Source organism: Eurypyga helias, unplaced genomic scaffold (assembly GCF_000690775.1).
Source record: "Eurypyga helias isolate BGI_N326 unplaced genomic scaffold, ASM69077v1 scaffold13818, whole genome shotgun sequence".
Lineage (NCBI taxonomy): Eukaryota > Metazoa > Chordata > Aves > Eurypygiformes > Eurypygidae > Eurypyga > Eurypyga helias.
Genome location: NW_010265058.1, coordinates 26,800 through 43,093, shown reverse-complemented (window position 1 = coordinate 43,093; position 16,294 = coordinate 26,800). Strand labels below are relative to the sequence as shown.

Sequence of the window (16,294 nt, the reverse complement as noted above, 5' to 3'; positions counted from 1 at the left end):
ATAAAGAGATGGAAGATAAAAATACATTTGCTACATTTAAAAACCACCTAACCATATTCATAGAATCATAGAATGGTTTGGGTTGGAAGGGATCTTCAAGATCATCTAGTTTCAACCCCTGCCATGGGCAGGGACACTCTATAAACATTTTGATATTTTCCTTTTATACCAATATTACTAATTCTCTTAATATCATATTTCCCGCTTAATCTTCTCATTGAAAGCCTCATCTTTAAAAGGTAGCAGGGAAAGTTATTTGCACATGTAGCGAAGGAAGTTCTAAAACCTGCACTTCAGATCACAAACTAAAAACAGAAGCAAGGCTGCTACACGTTTTCCATTCTTGTCGGAACACTTGTCACAATCATATCAACAGAGTCTGGCTCTATCCATGTACCTCCATTACTGTAAAACACAGAACATCACAGTTCTAAAAACGTGCATGTGAAAGTTCAGGGGCCAGACTGAGGGTACGCAGCTGGCAGTTCCCATCTAAACACTGGGTGAGGTGGAAATAAAATCAGTAGTCCAGGACCTTCCACAGACTCCTTCAAGAAATAGAGGAATGCTCTAGACTACATTTATGCTCAAGTCTTTTACCTGCATCAAACCTGAAGCTTTAAAAAGTTCCTGCGGAGATCTGGTCCCAGAAATATTTGGAGAACGCAGTGACAATATTCGACTATATACTTTGTTTCGTACCTGTTAGAAAACAGCATTAATAAAAATATTATTCTGGAGTTTGAAGCTGACAAGTAAACAACTTCTCTGCTAATTAAGATGTGAAATAAATGGAACACAGTTATACTTTCAAGCATTTCTATCTCTTGCTGCATGAAACATTTGGACATGGACGGATGTGACACTCTTGAGTTACAAGATAAAGGCAACACGTTATGAAGTGATTTTTTTTTCCCCTGTGTAGATGCTACACAAATCAAAGGATGTAGATGCCATACAAATCAGGACATTTGTGAAACCCATACCTCCTTATTGAAGTTAAGGAAATAGTTGGTTTGATCTGTAAGGAAGATCTCCAAAGCTGACCTCCTGAGGTTGTACCGACGCAAATGTATCTCTCGGATTTGAGAAAGGTGCCATTTGAAATCAAAACCTACCCCTAGGGAAAGCAGTTTGATTACTGACTTAGAATGTATCAAACACTTCTCACATACACATAACTCTGTATCCTTTGCAATCACCCCAGAGTTACAAAATTCGCGTTTTCTAGGAATGTGGCCTGATTAACCATTTTGCTAGTAAAATACCAACTTCAGCTATTGCTCTGCTGAAAGAAAAAGGCAGAAGGAAATACCTGATGGTTTTGCTTTCTGATCAAAGACACATTATAAATATATTCTGCTGACGAAAATATGAACTAAACCCCATTGCTTTCTTAAACAGGGTCAAGTTGAAACTTTTAAGTTTAGAATTCCCCGAAGGCCAACTTCTTGATACATTGTTTTTGAAATCTTACCATTATTGGTCAAACATTACAGTTCATTGTTTTCATACTTAACTGTGTATATTCTATTGAAGTTCACTAAATTAATATAGATTATTAATGTTTACATACTGCTACTTTTTAATCAACGTATGAGTGAAACATTATTTGTCAGGGAAAACAGGGACGTGCCATTTAAGCAGCATTTTTAAGTACAGATCCAGAACTTGTCTCTTTCCAATGAGTTTGACACTCACTCAAAAAAACCCCAACAAACTCAGACTGGTGAAACCAGAATGCTGAGCTGCAGTGAAAAGAAAGAGATACTGATCATGCTCACCTTCCTCTTTTTCAGTGCTACCATCAAAAAAATAGATGTGCTGAGTAGTGATCTCCAGCCTGCCAGGTATCACATCAATTACTGTAATAAGTTCACAGTCTTCAGACAATATTAGTTTTTCTTTCTGACTTTGCTCATCCTTCTCATCCCTACAAAAATACCAATCAGTGTTACAGGGGTTGGGTAGATTATACAGTTGCTCAGGTAGCTGGTAAGAGTACAGTTCAGAAAAGAATCAAATCTAAATGGCATTAAAAGTACAACGTGAATGAATTATCACTCCTCAGGCTTGATATTTCAGTCTCAGGTGCAATGGACTTCACCTTCGTTGAAGTATGAAAACATGAGACTGCATTTCCCTTCTCATTTAATCGCTTAAATTCTCTGGCCCAGAGCAGACCTAAGTCCTGGTTCACGTGACTAAAGTTATCTTTGGGAGTATTCGAAGTAATGGTTGCTCAGAAGCCTATAAATATGACACATCCCAAGCAAGCATTTAATAACCTTCAAGGTACAAGAAAATGCACCTGTATCACTCAAAGTGCCACACCTCTACTGGCCTTCAACAGCATAGACACACACAGATGCACACACATCACATGTCCAGTACCAGAGTGAAGCATTTGCTACTTCCCCCCTCTCTCCTTTCTTAAAGTCACACAAGTGACACGAAGAAGCACAGCAGGTCTTCCCTTTGGAAAGCTCTTAAGCACAGGGTACCCCAGCAGATGACTGCCAACCAAACATCCATGTTATGCAGCCGATGGTATTGGGAATGGCCCTGGCATCCATGGACAAGAGCCAGTTCCAGTGTGATCTATGCCCTCACAGGGCAGACCACCTCTTGAGAATTATAAACAACATACATAGCAGAAAACCTCAACAGTACTGTAGCTTCAGCTTCAAACCAACTGTGAGTGGTGAATCACTAACAAATCTCTGCCTTCTATTCCCTGCGGTTCTTCATGTCTCATTGTTGACAACGATAAATACAACAGCAATCTTTCTGCGGTTCAAAACTACTACAAAGCCCTGGATTGGATTGTTAAAGCCAGACAAAGAAAGAGGGAAGATTTGTATGCTAATCAACTCCCTGAAGTTGTTTCTCACTCCTTATATCTAGCACAGAAACAAATTTCAACTGTTCCATTCCACTGTACTTACAAATTTGAACTGGCTGCTGTGTCTTCTTCTGGTAGTTCAAGAATATCATCTTCCAAGTCACTCACTTTCACCTGCTTCACCACCTCCAGAAGCAGAGACTCACTAGAAGGCTGTGTCTGGTGTGCACCTATAGGACATTTCAGCTCAGTAAGTTTTTTGATGCAACGCTTTTGGAAGTCCAATACTGAGTATAACTCCTTTGGAGTATATCTTCTCTTTTTGAATGTTGGTTTTAACTGAGTAAGAACCAATCAAATTTCTAAAATACTTCTGGGGGCAAGTAGAAAACTAAATATACTCCCTGAACTACACTAAAATATGTCAAATTATAGCAACATAAAACGCCTAGACAAACACATGAGAAAATCTGAAACTGAATTCTGATGTGGACATTTCAAATAAAGTATTTTTCAGTGTTCTGCTAGACACTGTTAAAGCACACAGATTTTATGGAAATACACTGCATTTGGGGTTTTGGGGTTTTCTTCTGCTTACTTGGATTTAACAGTATGTTGGGTTTTTTTTGGTTTGGTTTTTGATATCTATTACACCTAACTTAAAGAGCAGTTCACACCACTAACTCAGCTGTTTGGCACATGTCTGAAGCAAAGCACTTCGTATCTACACATTTTAATCATAAGCTCTAAAAGATTTTAAACAAAAACTACCAGCTTATTGTGATCTTATTGCTTCCTTTTCTGGAAAGAATAATCTTATGCAAGAAAGCTATGTGACTGCTTACTTTAAAACAAACGAGTTACACATTTCCCCCCCCCCCCCCCCCAACAAAAACACAACGAACAAGGGAAAACGAATTCTACTCGGTAATAAGATGCTGTTTCAGGTCAATGCGCCACTCATGTTGCACATTGTACGATAGGGGAAATGAAGAAAAATAAAGATTTTATTATCTACCATACACTGATTCTTAAATACAAGGAATCAATTGTATTTTTCTTCTATAAAGACTGAAGAAACTCAAGTGAAATAGCAAATACAATACCACTTTACCTAAATTATCTCTCAGGTCACTAGCATCCTGATGAGAGTTGAAGTTGTAATTCTGCACTAGTTTTAGTCTCATACGTGAAAAATTTTCCACATTTGAAAGTTTCCAGTGAAGAGGATGCTGTTTCCTAGGAAAAGAAGAATATTCATTAAAATAGTTAAAAAAGGTAAGGACCTATATGAATGAACTGATTACAAAAGAGTACCTGTTTAGAAAAATACTGGTCATCAGCTTATACACTGTAAAACATAGAAGCAGTAAACTGCTTTAATTTTTTATTTCATATTGCAGGTGTGATCATCCTAAAGAACTTTGTAAACAGCATTTATATCTACTGAAATGTATCCAATTGTTTACACTTTCACTTAATGACAATTAGAAGACTTAAAAAATCTTCATCAAGAACTTCTCCAATAGCTAAGACAGAATATATTATTTTAAACTGAAATCAGCTTAATGTATAAAAACTCACAGGTAACTAGCTCAGCACTACACTTCAAACTTTGCATTTTGATAATAAAATGCAGAAAATCTTTTAAGAGATGCATTAAATATTAACTTCACATCTCAAAAAATGGGTATTAGAGTCAGTTTGACAAGGTCTAACCATATGAAACAGTCATGTTGGCAAATTCCTTTTAAGCATCATATACGGTTTGATTTAAGAACTTCACTCTTACATTTCAGACCAAGGACCACGTTCAGAGAACAAGTAAAGCTGAGCTGCTCTCCACTGTCTCAGTGTAGCTGCATGTTGACTATTAAGCTGCTTTAGCATACTGTTGTATCGCAGATTTTCCTGTCGAGCCTTTCTGCTGAATGGTTCCACAAAATGCTCCTGAAAGACCATTAAAAATAAATCTACCACTGAAATAATTCTGACCTTTGAAAACACAGTCTTGTGGCTTGCAAGAATTCTCAGAAATTAAGAAGGAACAAAAAAAAGGTTTAGCAGTAAAAACTTCTGAAAATTTAAGGTAATGCTTGTGAGAGAAATTTTTAAAAGCTTAGTATAGAAGAAATGGCACCAAACTTCGACTTAGAGATGTGAGGAAAACATTATCAATGTTGAATCCATATGAAAGCAATGTTTCACCAACAGAAAGTCATCAGTATGGCAAATCCTATTATAATAGGTAGGACACTTCTTTAAATTCTGATATTCCAGAATGCAACTCATTTTATTCTTCCTTCAGCTACTTGAGTAAGAAAGACTTACCACAAGGATCCTTATTAAGACAAAGGGAAAACAAGAGAAATGTAACTTAGATGTGATATTTCCTGTAATTACCAGTTAATTCTAATGCTTAAACTTAGTCTGGACCTTATACAGAAACATTAGTTCAGAAATAATTTTTCCACACATTAAATAGGAACAGTTCACTGTTTTAAATGTTTTCATTGTATTGAAATTGGGTTAAAAAACCACCACACACACACCCCCCAACAACAAGCCACACTGACTCATCTTATAATGGAGAAGAGGTTTTAATACTACAAAACATAAATCAGAGTAAAAGAAAATGCAGCTTATTGCTGAGCATAATTCTAGGTTGCTGTACTATGAGAAAAGGCTACTGTCCTGAAATAACTCTGCCTACAGGTAAGACTCTCAAACAGGAAAAAATAGAATTAAAAAGCATATCCTACAAGTGTATACAGCCACATTGCCCATAAAATCATAGACAAAAATTAACCTGCCTGCAATCTTTTCAATTGGATCATTCTGGAATTCAGTATCTCCACCTTCCAGAAGGCAATTCTAAGTTCTACAACTCTAGTTCTAAGAGAAACTTGCAGGCACTCAAACACTTACCTGAAATTTAAGCTTACTTTCTCCTCTCTCCCGGTCTCGCTTGTGCGTGTTCACCATAAATGCTTCATAACAATCTTTCCAATAAAGTGCCATCTGCTCATGATCATGTCTGAATGAATTCTCTTCATACTGCTTCATATTTGGAATAATCTGGTTCCACCAAAACAAAACAAAGCACAGAGTGATTTCTGAACGAGTTCCTGTTTTCATGGCTAAAATGAGGGGGGGGAATGATACAAGAAGAATCTACTACTTACATATTTGTCAATATAAACCTGCCATTCATCAGAGCTGCAGTATTCCTGAAAATCCTCAAAGAAAGATGGGCTGCCATTGGTAGGAGGCAATGAAGGGAGATGCAGGTTCATGAAGAGAAGTTCATAAGTCTTGGACACCAATGTCCGAACAAGGGGAATCAAAAATGAGTAAGTTTCTGTCTTCTCTTCAATTGACCTACTCAAGATGCCTTCCAGCTTTCCCAAGAGGTAGCATGCTTCAGGCTGGCTCTCGATTACTTTGGTCTGAAGGAGGGTGTTTAGTTTGGCTGCTGCCATAGCACAGACCTACACAGACAACACAAATAAAAGTCACAGAATCACAGAATGGTTTGGGTTGGAAGGGACCTTAAAGATCATCTGGTTCCAACCCCCCTGCCATGGGCAGGGACACCCTTCACTAGACCAGGTTGCCCAAAGCCTCACCCAGCCTGGCCTTGAACAATTCCAGGGATGGGGCATCCACAGGTTCTCTGGGCAACCTGTTCCAGTGCCTCACCAACCTCTCTGTGAAGAACTTCTCCCTGATATCTGATCTAAACCTCCCCACTTTCAATTTAAACCCATATGAATGCAACCCTCAAAGTAGTAGTTTTGAGCATCCCAGGTAGCCTGAAGGCACACATGCATCAAATACCAGCATTGCTCACTTATTCATCCTGCGATGACCAAACCAGATTCAGCTGCAGTGCCAAAGTCACACAGCTGCATTAAGACAATCACGTACCCAACAACCTCTGGCCTTACTGAAGGGCTGACATTCCAGGGCCAGCTCTGCTAACATTCTTTCAAATGGTGATTTGGCAGAACAGCCCAGGTGTTCACATGCACCAGATGTACGTAAAACTGAAACCACTAATAGATCTATTTTATGGCAGAAATAAAATGTTACAATCAGCATCGGTATCTTACTAGTGGCTACACAGTCCCACCTTCAAACAGCTTGTTCTCTACCTCTTTCTCATGCTCGAGTGATGCACACAGTAGACTAAATTTGCAAATGGTCAGAACCAATCAAATATCTTCTGTAGAGAAGGATGAAGGACTGCCACCAGTCTGCTTACCAGTATGAGCACCTTTCCCATAAACCACAACAGTTACACCACACATACACTTCAAACACAAAGCCACTTGCAAAAATTTGCAACAAACCTGTAAGTTATCTTGTGCAATGAATCCAAGGAGCAACTGGACTTGCACCTGGGAAAGCCTGGCTGCTTCTAGGCCTGCAGAGTACCAGACTGACAGGCTGTCCATGAGAGTCACCAGTTCTTCCAAGAGCTATTGTAAAAACAGAAGATTTGCATGAAATAAAATTAACAGCTACAGCAGCTGGAGAGACAATAATTTCAAAGAGCTAAAGAAGAGGCTGTGTTCACACTTCTAACTTACCCAAATCCAGAAAATTATCCCAGAACACTGCAGTTAAACCAGTAATTTGAAACAATTTCCAACTATAAAAATCTATCTAGCCAATATGTTAACTCAAGTATCTCTCCCGAATAAAGCCAAACCAGCATACAGTATATATGCTTATTTTTTTCCTATAATTTATCTCCTTTAAATGCCATTTTCAAAGAAAAGTTAGACACTCCATGAGCAGGATTACTACAATTGAAAAGGCACTATTACTAATAGCACAGATTCCACACCACCTTGCAATTTCTGGGTTCAGTGTACACAGGATTTTCTTTCTTTCTTTTGTGTTATATTTTAAATTATTTGAGTGTAACGCTAGTATAATTACCAGCAACAGCTATATGCACAGTGCCCTGAAAAGGAAAACTTCTTTCCTAAACAGAAGGCTTCTCTCCAAAATACACCATTTGAAAAAGTTCAAGTCTTCATAACAACTATAAATGTCCTTTAAAGATATAATTAAAAAAATTAGGAAGCACTCATTTCTGTCAGTATTGTGATACCAGAAGTGATACCTGCCGTGTGAAAGGTAGGTATTCACAAGGCAGAGTGCACATTTCACTATCCAGCCATGTTTGCTTAAAATTAATATACCTTGGCACGTTCCCTAATAAATCACTCAAATGTAAAAATCATTCTTTTGTTAAGGCCCAGAATCACATGAACACTTCAGTGGCAGACTGAAAGCTGTCCTGCTTAGAATATTAAGGTACTTTAAATTCTCCCCAGGCACAGTGGAAGATCATTTCTAAAATATACCGTTATTTTTAATTCAGTGTTGGCAGTAGGCACAACACTCACTGCTCCAATGTTCAGATCTCATTTCTATTTAGATTTCATAAAACCAGATCACAACAAAAGTCAAAGCTTTTACCAAGAGGAGGCTTTTTACAAACAAACAATTAAATCTTTAAGATTAAGTTACGTTCGCTTATAAGCAGGCATTTTGAAGAACAGCTTAGGAATTATTGTGTTGATGCTTCTTAACATTACACTTTTTCTCCCCACCTCAAAAAAAGTAGCCTTAAAAACTGATCTATTTTTTTAAGGATTCATCATGACATAATGATGGCTTCCATATAATACCTCTCCCCTTTAGCCTTGAAAAATGGAAAAGCAATGACACCTCAGACAGCAAAGGAAGCAGGACCACTGCCAGAAGTTACACAGATGTTGAGACAAATTAGAGGTGCCTACAACATACACATCAAGAAGGCAGGAGAAAAAGCCAGATGACAGAAAGCTGCTTTACTCGTTATTGTCTTTGCTAGTCATTTTCTTCCTCAGGCCTCCTGTTTCTGACTCTGATATATAAAATTCAGCCATTTGCATACATATGCACAAAATCATGTTGAAACTCCAACACGAGTTAAACACCAAATGCAACAGTTCTTAGCTTGCAACGGAGAGCAGAGTTTTGGCTGGTCTTTTATTCAGGATGCACACAATGAGTCATACATGCTGACAGATGGTGCAAAATCTTCTTAGGCTACACCTGACATTGTTTCATTAGCTCCTACATTTCTCCAGTCTGGAGAGACCTGGATTTTCAACCGAGTACCGCGTATAGGCCGACTTAATTTGCAAAATTAACTATATTCCCAGTGGAAAGTATTCTCACATTTTTACTCATTAAGGGGCAATCTAATCCACTCCATTAAGAACCCTTACTCTGTAATATTTTTAGTTTAAAAACATATAACTAGAAGAGATGAAAGTATCCAAGCTGACAACTTTCTCATTACTACTTCAGCCTACATACAGTACACCCATTATGCAGTTACTGTACCTTTTCTGTCCATAAATTTGAATTAACTAGTCCTTCTGCCTGCAGGAAATCTTGTACAATTAGCAAGAGCTTGAAGGCATTTTCAGCATGTGTAGGGAGAGCTTTAGAATCTCTGTTATCAGTGACAGACCATTCTAACATCTTCTCCAGCAAGCTGCATGGAAAACAAAATCCCAAGGTAATTATTACATGTTCTAAATCTAAGTGGATTTAAAAAAAATCCAATGAGGTATTTAATTGAATCTCTTAGTCAGCAGTGGCATAACTGTTGTCTTCTTGATAAGCCAAGGAGGTAAGAGATTTTGATAAGCTTATGAAAGCAGTGAGCGAAAGGGTTTCAAAACTTTATGGCCACATGACACTATCAAATAGGTAGTGGAATATACTTTAGACAGTATAAGAAGGGAGAGCAAAGAAAAGTATATCATCCTGTTGGGAAACACCCACCCCTTCCGATATTCACTAATGCCCCTTATGTCTTCTGGTTTTCCTCAAAAGGGATGAAAGAACCCGTCCTTGAACTGTACACTCACTTGAGTTTTATTTCATCAGAAGGTCGCAGCAACACATTAGATACCCCCAGTTTGGTCAGTGCAGAAAACACCTGTCCTCTCTCAATCCAAGCAGCATCATCAGATTTTTCAATGCCTTTCCACATTATACACAGTAGGATGTCTGTAAGTAACTGTACGAGTTCATTATCACCCCCCTGCAAAAGAAGAGAAATATTTACAGCCCTTCTAGTCTAGAAAACCCTCAAAACATTTCTTGTTCATAGCAGTCCCTATGCCTGCATATTTCAGCATTTTTGAAAACTGTGCAGTCTGAAGTCCAATTGCTAAATACATGAAAACGCAACTATACAACACTTCGGCTTGCTTGTATGTTGTAATACATGCTGACTTGACTTCTACATCATTATTTCAACCTGATCTTTAGCTACCCTGGGTATTTTTCACAGCAAGTCTGCTCGATGCCTCCTCTTGAAGATAAAGGACACTGAAATATAGAAAGGGGCGGGGGAGAAGTTTGTACGTTTTTTCTTTCTTTGTAGGTGTGTTTTTTTTATAAAAGAAGCTATTCCAACTAGACAACCAAAGAAAGAAGACACATTAGAAAAGGATGTACCCCTACTCACTATAAAAGAGCTTTCCTCTTGGAAGATAGGAGGGGGAAAAAACCAACCAAACAAACAAAAGGACAATACTTATGCATCAGGGAGATTACAAAAATAATAAGGAATTGCAGACATTCAGAGAAATTAACCACATCAGGGGAGTGAATTACTTACTCCTTGTTTTTCAAATAATGAAAGATCAGCGGTGAAGTCCGTAACATTTGTAACATCCAGCTCTTTGTCAGGCTGCCCAGAGAATGGTTTTGTGTTCTCTACAGGTGATGGTGTGCTAGGCTGGCTATCTGTCATCTGATTCACCATGTCAGCCGATTCATAAGAGTCAATACTGGACAGATCTAAACTCAAATGAGAAGGGTTGCTGTGCCACAATTCTTCTCGGTCCTCTGACCTAAAAGATATCTCTGCTGTGGAGGCATCTTCCAGTGGCATACCAGAGAAATGAGCAGGCACATCCAGGGATTTGTTGTCTTCTAAACTCCACTGATCAAACAGACCATTAACAGATGCAAAGCTGCCAGTTTTGTCTCCCTCTGTCTTATCAGGTTGATGTTTCTGAAGTTCTTCTGCAGGAGGTTTTTTTTCCTCTTCCCCTGAGAAATCAGCCCTGTTCTCTCTAAAGCCAACACGGACCTCTGTGCTTTCTTTCAGGAACAGTCTAATCAAAGTGTCCTGCCAGCCCAGCTGCTGAGAAATCTGGTGGGCTGCATCCAATTGGGAATGTAAAAGGTGCAAAACCTAAGGATAGGAGAAGATATCCCATACCTACACATTAATTTTAGCTTGTAACCGCATTCATTCTAGTTTTTCAATTAGATGTTTTAATATCTTACTACTTTTTTGCGTTTATTCTAGAACCTTGTAAGAGAGCCACAAATGGTTAATAAAAAGCAAAAGTGCCACAAATTTTTTTTCTCATTAGAAATATATATATTTGAATAAAAAAAAAAAATTCTCAGCACAAGAGAAAAGAGGCTATCAAAGCATACTGATAAGTCTTTGTATTTCAGCCACTCTTCTGCAACAATGCCTGCAAAAGCCAGTTATCACAACAAATAAACCTATTCAGCCCAGTGGTCTACAAAACAAGACAATCTAGAAAAGAAAATACACTTGATTAGGAACTATTAAATAGATAAAATGAAGAAAGCTACAGTATTCATTACCAGTAGTATATATCATCGTTTCACATTTTTCACTTTGAGAAGCCTTAACAGACAACATCGTGCCTCAGAGCTACATTCAATACTACTAATTCCAGTGATACGCACCAGAGAGTTCAGTTTAGGAAAAAGTCACTGCTTCTTCCCTATCTCTTCCCTGCAGCCACAACCACTCTTTCAAACCATAACACGTTCTATCAAAAGAACATATTAGGAAATCAAAGCTGTGATCATGGTCTTAAGCATCCTTTGAGAAAACTCTGTAACTCAAGGAGTCTACCAACTCTAACCTGTAGAAAATACAAGCTATTTGAGAATTATGATAGAGGCTTTGCTTTTTGGTTTGGTTTTTTTTTTTTTTTAAAGGACTTAAACACAAAATTCAACATTAAGTGACAGATGGGCTTCATTTTTAACGTAAGTCATTGCTAAGCAACAAATACCACTACTGTCTCTCACATAAATATCACACTCTATACCTTATGGGCTTGAAGGACAGTATTCCAGACTTAAAGAAGACAACTAACCTTTCTACAGATAACCACTCTCATGTTTATATCTGATCTATGAGCCAGATGCACTACAGCTATGAGATCTTTATAATTCACAGCAGGATCTGTAGGGGAGAAAGAAAAAACAAACACAAATGGTATCATGCAAGAGAATGCAACAGCTAAATACTAAAAATTGCCTTGGAGGTCACCTCCACATCCAGGGGTAGTAATGGTAAAAAACTTCAGCAAACAAAGAAAACGTTAGCTGAGACTAACGGGAACTTCAAATGGAACAGCTCCGTAAGGTAACGGCTCTGGTTTTCCTGAACAAATGCGTTTGCCTCTGAGCAACAGGAGTTTACTAACGGGGTACACACTTGCTAATTACCTGCACACAGAACTTGGTTAAGAAGGTTTTTAATAAGAGAAACAGTAACCGATGATTCATTCAGAAGGAGCCCCAGCCCAGAGTATCCAACTTCTCTGAGTCTCATACGGTGCTTACTACGTTCATAAACTTTAGTACATTTCAGCATCTCTTCCACAATCTGCAAAAAAAGTACGCACAAATGCAAAATAAACAAAAGGGAGCACCCAGACCTCTTAAGTTCAGTTGTGTATTATATAACACGCTGCTCTACTGTTTTTAAAGTTTACTTTGTAGGACAATTCAAACAACACGGACTCTTTCAGGTTTTTTTCAAGATCCCAATACTTTACTTCAAGAGAGAAGTAAAAATTAAAACTTGGATGATTAGTATCTTTGCAACTGCATACACTTCTGCAGTCAGAACACTGACAAATACAAATTTATGATAAATTGATTAATTTAAGAACATGTAATTCAATTCATTACCTTGAACACAAGTTCTCTAAGCCTGTCAGAGTACCTCTGATGCAACAACAGAGCGTAAAGAATATCAGCATTCCCTGGTTCAAAAAGCAATAAAAAAAGCTGGTCTGGGGTTGGGCTGGAATGAAGTAGGCTGAAGAGAACCTCCAAAATTCCACAGAGCTACAAAATTAAGACAAACAAATTAATCCACAGTTCATTCAGATTTCATGCTATGATTGGGGAAAATTGCCTTTGCTTTTAAATTTTACCTTGTGCTTGTTAAAAACAGGCATTTTTTTCTGCTCAGTATTGCTGCATTTAAAATTAGATTTGTTTGGATACATGTTTTGCATATACAGAACATATATATCAGACCGTAATTAGAGCTACAAAGGAAGATCAAGTTCTGTTGATACCTACAAAACGGAAGCCACATCATTACAACTTCTGATCAGTTGAAGTCCAATTCATTTGGTTTGGTAAACCAGGAGAACTTTAATGACACTATTACACATTGTTTGTTTTCTGACCTCTCCAGGGGAAAAAATAACTGGTAAAAATATGGCCAGCTGCAGAGCACTCTGTCGTTTCTGGTGTGCTTCTGTAACCAGCCTCAGCTACATCTAATCAAAACTACGCATTAAGTAACACTTTGCATGTGGTCTTTTTCTTTTTTTGTTCCCTCTCTTTTAAGCACTTAGGATTTCTAAACCCCAAGAAACAAAACCAAAACATGAACAGTTTGAACTATGCATTTATGTCATATGGCATACCTGCTCCTCTTCACTGGTGGCCGCTATGTATCCTACGATGCTCTGTATTTCTTCATGTGTCCCACCTTTGCTCAGGAAATATTTGATGAGTCCATAGAGGGATGTCCGTATTGTTCTCAGGTCATCAGGAGCCAAATCACTGTCTTTACAGCAATTCCTATACACCAACAGACAAGAAAAGCAACCTAAGGAAGTTCTTCATGACTCATTACCCACATTTCATGGTACAACCTATCAATTTTTACCAAAGTAAGGCAATCGAATAAGCAATAGTAGATCAGACTTAGCAAGTCTATAAAAGCCCTGAAATGTAGACTAGTGCTGATCTGGATACAGGTCAGGATTTCAGGTTCCCCCCTCCCACCCTCTAAAGAGCAAGGTCTCTAGCCAATCTTCCTAAATTATGTAATTATACTCATAAGTCAGTATAAATCACTAAGACTGAAAGCTAAGATTTTAAATTCTGAACAAAGTCCTACTTCAAATTCTGCAAGGATATAAAAGAACAAAATGGCTTAAAATTATAAACACCCTCTCTTTTCATAATGGTAATTACCTATGACTTAACTTGCATTGTTGATAACAAGTCCTTCGATTTTGTAATTATAATGACTTTTCCGAGCATTTCCAGTATCACTGACATAAACTTTATATAATCCTATATCCTAACATAAAAATAAAAGTCAAGGAAAAGTAACAAGTCAAATGGAAAAAAAATTAACCATCAAAAACCAACCTGCAGTTTTATTTACTGATTTTGTCACTAGGGTGATGGGGAAAAAAAAACCCAGCACATACAATAAATGAGGAGGAGTTAGTAAAGGTAACACTCATACCCATAATAAATCCTCAGTGTGTCTAGAAGAAACTGTACACCATATTTCTTTCTGAAGAGTCTTCTGCTGTCTTTGATGATTGTAGAAAGATATTGTATATGCCCTACAACATAAAGTTTTCTATTAGAACCTAGATAAAGATTTATGTCAAGTGAATAGTACTGTGTCTCTGCACTGTTGTCCAAGTCCAAGAGCTCACCAATTCTGAAGGGAAAGTCCCCACTGTTCCAGATACTGAAGTCAAAAAGTAAGTGTTGATACATCTGTTGCAAAAGCTGCATATTCTTTTCTACTGAGATTTGTTCTATCAACAGCTGGACAGCCATCAGGACATTCACATCCATTAAGCTGCTCGGCACCTTTCAAAATAATAACAGGTGTTAGCACTGAAAATATAAAATATGCTAATAAACTTCAGTTTAAAATCAAATTTTGAGATTCTTTTATCTTCTACAGCAATGTCTGCTTCCATTAACGCAATATAAGAAACACAAAATGAGTCTAGTTTGAAGATTCATGCAACACTGTCTATAACAAAAAAAAACCAGAACATAAAAAGACAACAAACGCCGTGTTTCACTCTGCAGATCCCAAGACCAACTCCTCACATGATTTTATTTTCAGAAACATGAGAGAGAAAGAAAAGCATGTACTAAGGAAACCTTTCAAGACCCTCACAATGTTTCCAAGTAATCAGGACCTCATCCGTAACAATCATTACTAAATGAGGTTTCCTAAATTTGCTCACCTTCCCCAACAAAGCTCCTAGGGTGGCAACTCCGTGGGAGTGAATGAGATTTTCTTGATTAATGTCGTGTCTCTGAATAAAGTGTTTTATCATCAAGATGAAAGTTGCAACAATGTTCTTCTCCAAACGTGCTTCTGCAACACAGAAGAACAGTAACAAACGCTTCATGGTTTATTGTTGGACCACTGCATAAAAGTAGAGGGGAAGAAGTAAAATCAAGTGTTCATATTCCTCACTATTTCCTGAACTTCTCATCTCCTTTCCTGTTTGTTCCGTAGCTGTAGCCTGTCTGGAGATTCTTCCAGTACAGACTCATAGCCTTTCTATGCCTCTCCAGAATAAAGTGACCTCAGTCTTGGCTTCAGATGTTTCACACATCTGGCTGTAGGTTGCAAACTTCTCTTGCAGTTAAAGAGTCTTTCACATCCGCTGCAGTTACTCTCTCTCTGTTGTTGCCAACTGACACTTTCTAGCCATGGTATGCAAAAAAATTAAGAGACAGAGAGTAAAAAGATATATTTTTTTAACTTTACTCCATCATTTCATATTTGAAACAACAAAAAAAAAATACTGTTTACCCTTGCAAGGTCCGATTTCCCAGTGGTTTCTGTTAAGATCAAAGTTAATTCTCAATATAAGCACAGTTTTTAAAAATCTATTCTTAAAGCTTTGTTTCCTGTTTTCTTTTATTAATTTTAATACTAAAATCTGCCTATGTATAGAAGATGTAGGAGTTTGAACATTCTCCTAAGAATATACAAGTTTAGCTAAAGGCTAAACAGTACTGCTCTGATGCTGCAAAGTCTTTGTGTGGCTGTCTGACCCAGCACTCAAGTTGTAGGAAAGCTCCTCCTATTGATATTAGTAGGCTTTACATCAAACATAATTTCTCAAAATAATCAGAAGAAACTTTTCAGAAAAGAAATTTTAAAACTGCATAATTTTACATAAATGTAATAGTAAATCATGAAAATAAATATAATGCCATTAAATACAGCTGTATTTGAACTATGTTAGTAAGTTAATTTTACATAGTGTTGTACTCCTGGTATTC

General features: G+C 37.6%; 1 protein-coding gene across 1 annotated transcript in view; it reads right to left on the bottom strand.

Annotated features, from left to right (window-relative positions):
- Positions 1–16,294, bottom strand: part of NBEAL1 (neurobeachin-like 1) — a gene marked incomplete at its 5' end in the record, with an annotated part of 56,599 nt that overhangs the window by 16,466 nt on the left and 23,839 nt on the right. The window contains 19 exon segments of the mRNA XM_010156591.1: positions 601–702; positions 987–1,120; positions 1,785–1,933; positions 2,949–3,075; positions 3,960–4,084; positions 4,638–4,795; positions 5,774–5,923; positions 6,031–6,336; positions 7,201–7,329; positions 9,257–9,410; positions 9,790–9,965; positions 10,548–11,129; positions 12,082–12,170; positions 12,437–12,596; positions 12,905–13,063; positions 13,657–13,813; positions 14,493–14,595; positions 14,692–14,851; positions 15,241–15,374. Of these exon segments, the coding sequence (XP_010154893.1) occupies positions 601–702; positions 987–1,120; positions 1,785–1,933; positions 2,949–3,075; positions 3,960–4,084; positions 4,638–4,795; positions 5,774–5,923; positions 6,031–6,336; positions 7,201–7,329; positions 9,257–9,410; positions 9,790–9,965; positions 10,548–11,129; positions 12,082–12,170; positions 12,437–12,596; positions 12,905–13,063; positions 13,657–13,813; positions 14,493–14,595; positions 14,692–14,851; positions 15,241–15,374 (3,254 nt within the window).